At 38.4% G+C, this 7,615-nt stretch overlaps 1 protein-coding gene across 1 annotated transcript; it reads right to left on the bottom strand.

The window, feature by feature from the left end:
- Window positions 1–606: 606 nt before the first annotated feature.
- Window positions 607–7,072, bottom strand: NEK2 (NIMA-related kinase 2; the record flags this gene model as incomplete). Its single annotated transcript, XM_009706557.1, has 7 exons — window positions 607–919; window positions 3,484–3,554; window positions 3,637–3,691; window positions 4,694–4,913; window positions 5,688–5,814; window positions 6,057–6,139; window positions 6,835–7,072. Coding segments are annotated over 7 exons (1,021 nt in total), but the record flags the coding sequence as incomplete, so codon positions are not given.
- Window positions 7,073–7,615: the final 543 nt, after the last annotated feature.

The following is a 7,615-nucleotide window of genomic DNA, read 5'->3' as shown; positions in this document are numbered from 1 at the left end:
AAAGGTGTTATTTCAAATGCTGTGCCCTGAGGCAGGCCTTTCAGGAGCTGGTGGACAAGTCATTCAGCTGCCTAGGCCGAAAGGAGTATAAACTCATCAGTTATGCTAAGCTGACCCATCCCACTCGTTAGTCAAAGACATTAAACTAAAAGCAGCTTGCTTTGATATGTCACCTACTTAGTAGGAAGAGATAGCATAAAATCTCTTTTTGCTCTTTTGATAGTTAAAAAATATTTCCAAGTGCAGACAATATTTTTCCATATATACAAATGTCAATACTTCTTTTATCAAGTACTGTACATTATGTACAGCATCGTTTTAACCTACAGATTGTGACTCTCTACATTTTTCATCTGAAAAGTTTTTTCACACCAGCTTTTTAAAAATCTGTTCTACAATATTCGTTCTTTTTATTTTCAGAAGAGTAATGTATGGTAAACAGAAGGAGGACCAAAATATTTTTTCCATAATAATACAATTCATCCAGTTTGTTTGATTTGGTATCAAAACTACCTGTTTTCATAATATAATCTCTTATGCCTTTATCATGAACTGCCTATCATAGACTAAGAGTTTATATAACTGTGAAAATAAATCTTCAGTAGGTTCCAGCTTAAAGAAGGGAGGCACAAGTATCTTCCTATACATTTAATCAACTTTTAAAAGTTACACTTTACATCTGTGTTACATTTTCAGCGCATGCCCAAGATTTGCCTGCTCTTTAGTTGATAGTTTTTTTCCAGTTCAGACAGTGCTTGAGCCCGTAGATTTGCAGCGTATAGACGTTTTTTGAGATCAGAGTATTTCCCTTTAGAAGGGGGATCGTTTTCCAAATTAACAGGAGGCACAACATTCTCTTCACTTCCATCAAAGTCTACTTTCTTCTTGGTTGCAGAAAAGGGGAGCAGGAGTGCGTTATCTTAAGAAATCAAAAAATAAGTACTGGATTAGTGGATCTTTCAGCATTTATTGCTTAGCTTATGCCTTTTAACCCTGTTACCCATTTTGTTGTCTACCTGTGGCTTTAAGTGATCTAATCAAATATATTTCAGTTCTTAGCAACAATTCTTTTCCAGTTTTTGAGGAAAAATTTAAAACAAGGCTTTTAAATGATTGTGGTAAAAGGATATATGCCATTGTAGTTTGTAGGGTACACCTCCCAACACCTAAGGAAATGTTAGTTGTCGTAAGGAGAAAAGACATGGAGTTTCTTCTGAAGGACAGAAATTAAACAGTAAGATAATCCAGTTCCAAAAGGAAATAGAGAATGAGGCTCTCAGCTACCAAAAACCCTTGTCTTTCCTTCATAGCAGTGGCAGAACCAACCTGTCCAGTAGTCTTTCCACATTACCCACATTGTTCCAACTCTATCCTTGTAGTAAGTCAGTCGGGTACAAACTAGGCTCTGACAATGCATAATGAGTTTAGGTGCATTAAAAATTAACAAGTTACTTTCACTGCAGCCCCCGGAACAGGAATTTCCATAGTATAGCTGTGCTTTAGTTGTATAGAACTGCCACAATCAAAAGGCAGTTAGTTTGTTCTGGTTTTAATGACTCAGGGTACAAAAACTACCACCAGAAGCTACTAAAACAGCTGAGTTGCCTCTCATAAGAGCCAACTTCACAAAGCACAACTTAAAGTGTGAATTTTTCTTTTTTAAATCAAAGGTCTAACTATCCTAATCTTAACACTGCTGAAGCCTTAATTTTCAATTCATTAGGCTACAGTAAGGATGCAATAAACACAAAAGTGTGAGAAGGATCAAACTGAAGACATTAATGAACGTTTCAGCATTTTGCAGTTTCATATCAGTAAGCTGTATCTGCTTTAACATTAAATCCTTCCCAAAGAATCAGAAAATCCCTGCAAAAATAGGGTAGTGTCTAGGACACTGTCTTAGAGACCAGGATCTTTGGTATTCCATTTCACCGTGAAGTAAACCACACAACTAACTTTGAGCAGAAATGAGGGATTATAAGATGTATGAGATGCAATCCGGTTGTGAAAAATACAGTAATATTTGAGCGACTGAAGATAACAGAAGCAAGTGATCTTGGTAAGATACTGGAGAAACACTTAGTCCATTCTAAAATTCTCCCTGTTCTGATATGAAACAGTATTACAAGAGTATGGTGGAATGAATTGGAAGAGTAGCAAACATTGTGACAAACGTTTAATCAAGTGATGTACAGATATTGCAAGATTCAGTCTTGTAATAACTATAGTCACTTTTCTGCATTGTCTGTCTTGAGGTATTAGCTACTCAAAGTGGTTTTGCCCATCTTTGAAAACTAGTACCCCTGTTAAGGTCAAAATATCATGTAGCAGGGTAGGAGATGGAGAAGAGAACAGAAGCAAATGCTGAAGCTGATTTACCTTCAATCATCCAGTGTTAAGAGGCAACATCAGAAAGCCTAAGACAAGTTTATTCTTATTTTTATATACTTTAATATATCAAAGTCAGACAATATGTTGAGAGACAGGTGGAATTGTCAGAATTGACAGGAATGTTAGAAATAGCTCAAGTACCACTAAGTTCTGGTGGCATTTTACTTGTGTTCTTTCCTGCTGCGATAGGCACTTCTTGAAAAAAACACAACTTCAGTTTTATTTGTATTGGAGGCAGTGACATGCTTGTCTTGCTTTATCTGACCAAAACTAAATGAAGAGATTGTTGCTGCATGTTAAAGGGTATTCACATTTCTTTGTTCTAGAGTACTACTTAGGACCCAGCCATTTAATATTCTATCAGTATTTCAAAATGTGTTTAGATACTTGAATAATTTTTACTAGTAAAAGATGGAAGCAATGGAACAGATGATATTTACTTCTTGTGATAGTGAGTACTGAACAACTAAGGCCAGAGTGTCAAATACTTATGGGGCAGTAACTACTATAAAACAGATAGGACTACAGGTAGTCAGGAAGCATTATAGCACATTTTCAAAGCTTTTTTTTTTCCCTAGCGAGTTAAACTGGAGTATGATAATAGCAGTTTGTATTCTTCAGAGCTTATCCAAAGCACCAATCACAGCTGGGTCACTCACAGCAGATGTTATTTCCCACCTCGCAGTTTTCTGAAGTTGAACTAAAGCTGAAGTGGTCAGACACATACAATTTTATTAAAATCAACTCAATCAAAGGTCTATAAAAAGACATCCATAAGTAAAATAACTGCAGCTGTAAGAAAAGTTTGGGTTACAAGTCAGCACTTCCATTAGCTTACCACAAGAACCCAATTTTCAAAACAGCACCTGACTGCAGTGCTGACAGTGGTAACTGATACTCATGGTTGAGCATCATTCATTAAGTCTTTCTGCAAAGCAGAAAATCAAGAGTCTTCTCCCAGCCATGCAGAGATAATTGGGGTTTGTATCGCTACAATGGGACTAGGTACAGCATGTTGAGCATCAGGGGCATTGTTCTGGTCATACCAGCTTATATTTATTAGTGCAAGTGGCTTCTTGCGTATTTTCATACCTGGACCATGTGCACAAGCTAATGTCCTCTGCTGTTTGTAGAGAGTGTAGTTCCTCATCAAGTTTTCAGCTCTGTTTTGAAAAGAGAAGTTTAAGCTTTTTGTTGCAAGACTGTCGTGTTTCTAATATAGGCAATAATAGGTTAGTAAGATACCTAGCAAGTTTGTCCTCTGCCAGTCTCTCTCGAACGCAAAGTTCCCGTTCTCTCTCTGAAAGTAGAAATATGGTAGTATGCAGTGTTAAATGTAAAGGTAAATATTAAAGGTAGAGTGATTGTGCATGATTGATTTTCTTGCAGAAAAAGACAGGAGCAGTAGGCTGTCAGATGCACCCATATTTCTGCTTCTATGGCTCTAAGCAAAGATAACTGCTGTGCAGATACACCTTTATCAGTGCACTGATAAAGCACTGGACAAGTACACTGAAATGCCAGGCATGCTTCCCATCCGCCACCTCAACTCTGCCATACCTGCAACAATGAAGCTAGAGCAGCTTTCTATTCTGCACGTTAACTCATGGCACACATGACACCAGATCTAAATATTTAGATACCAGATACTATAATTCAGCTATGACTAAACACCTAGCTTACAGCAGCAGACGTTATTCAGGCTCAGAAAACAATATATGTGGTTAAAATCTGTATTACAGAGCCTACTGCGTATGCAAAGAGGTATTTTACGTGGGCAGGAAATCCCAACGCCTGAGGACCAGCCATCTATAGTTTCACAGGTCAGCTACCTGTAGGGTGCAGCTTTTATAAAAGAAGCGGTTGACAGTTTACCCAAGTATATTTTGCTCCAACATCAGGCTCACCTTAGGTTACACATTGGTATAGCCAATGTTAATTTACACAAGAGTAGGTGAAAGGCAACCTACACTGCACAGTGCAGAATTATATTTATTCAGACCCTATTTTTCTGGATACTTTCCTAATTGCCACTCATGTTTAATAATCTTCCCAAACCAGACTTCTATATCCAAACTGCCAATTATATCTTAGTAACTTAAAACAAGAACTAGTATAGATGAGTAAGCCCAAGCATTCTTGATTTAGTCTTTAGACAGAATTCTAGTAGTGAATGCAGGAATACAATATCCCAGTACATGAAAGTGAAGGTTTTGAAAACTGCCTATCTTTCCTTCCTCTACACTTATTCTTTTGAATCAGAATCCCATTGCCACCCCTTTCCCAAAGTGGAAGATCATACGCTCCAAACGTTGCTCTCTCTCTTTAATGGCCTGTTCTCGCTCCTGTAGATATTGCTCCTTCCGTTTCAGTTCGTTCACTGCAGCATCTGAATGCTGCAGCCTTTCTGGCTCCCATGATCTCCAGCCAATTTTATCAGAGTTTTGTCTTTGTTCTTCTGTCACCAAGTCTGCTATCAAGGGGTGCTGCAGAATATCTTCAACAGAAGGTCGGCAATAATCCTAAAGGAAAGACATTACCAACAGGTTCCATCTGTAACCAAGAAGCATTAAGGCCAGGGATTTCCAAGCAAGACCCACCACAGATGGAAGCCAGCTGAGGTGCTACACAGTGAAGGAAAAGTTGGAGAAAAATGGCATTAGGAAGGGGTAGCGCAACCAGATGACAAATGCTGAAGCAGGAGGCTCTTACCAGCCTTCAGCTCCAGAAGCTGCAAGTCTGGCCCTCCCAGCCCAGACACCCACTCCTTTCAGAGCCAGAACGGGGTGCTGAGCCTACAGAAGCAATTGTCACTAGTTCTGGAGCTAACACTCTGCATCTCTACCTGTCACTTGATTCCTGAAGGATCCATACCTGTTGGAGACTTGAGTTTTTGTTACAGCTTTGTTGTCGCATGAAGTATTCTTCTCAACACCTCCATGGCAGCCATGGGGAGTGAGCTATGCAGTAGCCGTATAAAGCAAAATCCAAACTGAAGACAAAACAACCCCTTCCAAACACACTGGAACCATCTTAACCCTGAAGTTATAAGACCTTATTAAGCATGCTGTTAGGAAATTCTGTATAAGCCAATACTGAGACAGCCTTTTTGCATCCTGTGAATCTGGTATAACACTCGAGCTGTTGCCTTCGTTTAATGGACTCAAAGCACAATTCCTCCCTCCTTCCCCTACAAGTGATATTGCCAGGGGCAAGGTGATAGCAACCACTACTTCAGATCAGTATTTCAGTACTAGTTCAAATTGTAGGTAGAAAAATTAGTAATTGATTCTTACCTTTACATTCAGCATCTCTTTGAGAAGTTCATTCAACTGCTCTGAGTAACGATATGGTATTCGTCTGAACTTCCCTTCCCTTATCTTTTCTGCCAACTCCTTTTGGTTGTAGGCTTTAAATGGAGGCCTGAAGAAGAATATTTTTCTTGGATTATTTCACTAGTTTTCCAGGTCTTATTTTCATAAAAAAAGGATCAGACTAAGACAAAAGCTGCAATCAAAGGTTTCTTTTGACTACCTAATGTCAAGACCAATACAGAAATAAAAATCTAGGACTAGTCTCTGAAACCTTTAAGCTTTCATCTATACAAAATTTAATCATACATGCATTAGCAGCTACGTTTCCACATTCCTTACCACACTACTTACGAGAGAGCACATAATTCATACAGGAGACATCCGAGAGACCAAATGTCAGATTTTTCATTGTATGACATGTGGTTCATTTGTTCCTAAAGAAAGAGAACAATCTTAGGTTTATTAACTAAGACACTGTTCTGCTATTGCAGGGTAATCAGCTACTGTTCAAACCTGAATGAAACCATTACTTACTGGGGTTACCTTTAAGATTCCATCTTAATTAATCTCCACAGCTGCTCTTACTAGCAGGATTATAACTGGTTCTGGCAGTACTGCACTGTAGAAGACTGAAGTTACACCAGTCTTCGGCTGATACAATTCTGTATTTCAGTCAACATTAATCTTTCCCACACAAAATGCACCATATCAGGGAAACAACTCATTCTTGCTTATTTCCACTACAAATTAAAATCCTACAATCAATAGATAGTTTAATAAGCTCTTTACCTTAATACTGTGAAACACAAAAGCACCCTAGCTTCCCTGTTCCTTTTCAGGAACAACGTATCTCTAATATTCCAAGAACATATCAAAACTTAGACAGTAAAAAGCAACTTCAGTTAGAAGGCAGTGACGCTGTGGGGAAGAAAGGCAATGAAAATAACTGCAAAATAACCCTGTCTCCAGAATGTATACGCTCTATGAAAAAAGTCTCCCGCATTTAAGACTAGTAACTCTTAATTAAAACCTCCCAAACATTCACAAACTCTGACACTGAGACCAACACTGCACAAAACAGATCTTGGAGGGACAAAAGGGAAGACAAGGCACAGAAGGGAGGTCTTACTGGAGACATATAATACGGAGTTCCAACAAATGTTTTGGCAAAGCTGGTGTCATGGTGTAATATTCTAGCTAGTCCAAAATCTCCAAGTTTCACATTCTGCTTGCCGTCTAGAAAGACATTTGCTGGTTTTAGGTCACGATGCACAGTGACTCCACCATCACTCCGTCTGTGACATTCCTTCAAGGCCAATGTCAATTGAGCCGATACTCTGAGAACAAAGCTTTCTTCCAAGTAATGCCTGAAAGAAGAACACATTGTTTAACAAATGTATTCTCTGAGCATACATCAGTTTAAGTAGTTGTGTCAGCCTTAGTTCTGTAACTTTTTTAATATTACTATTATAAAACATGACTGATTCAACCCCAGCACCTTTATAGAAAACTAACAGCAACAGGCATCTACATGTGCTATTTTAAAAATGGAAACTTGAAAAAAATTCCTCCAAATATGTTGGAAGACATCTAGACTTTAGTTGCAGAATAATATTTCCTTCCTCCCCAAAAGAGTCTAAGAAATACGTAGCGTTTCCATTACTTACAACACAAATGTCAATTTGATGCTTTTGTGATGACATCTGTCCCTCTGATCACCTATGATAACTGTATACTGTCAGCTGTCTATAGTGAGCAACACAGAACAACAGAGCCAAGACAGGACTGATTTTTAACATAACCTTCCTTAAATGAAAACACTGATGTTTGGGGGCAGCTGCAGTACCATTTTAGACAATTCTCACAAAGTAGCACATGTGCTTTTCTTACCATCAAATCCCTTCTAAGTA

This window comes from Cariama cristata, unplaced genomic scaffold (genome assembly GCF_000690535.1).
Source record: "Cariama cristata isolate BGI_N322 unplaced genomic scaffold, ASM69053v1 scaffold13248, whole genome shotgun sequence".
Classification (NCBI taxonomy): domain Eukaryota; kingdom Metazoa; phylum Chordata; class Aves; order Cariamiformes; family Cariamidae; genus Cariama; species Cariama cristata.
The sequence above is the reverse complement of the archived record's forward strand: the minus strand, read 5'-3'. Positions and strand labels throughout refer to the sequence as shown.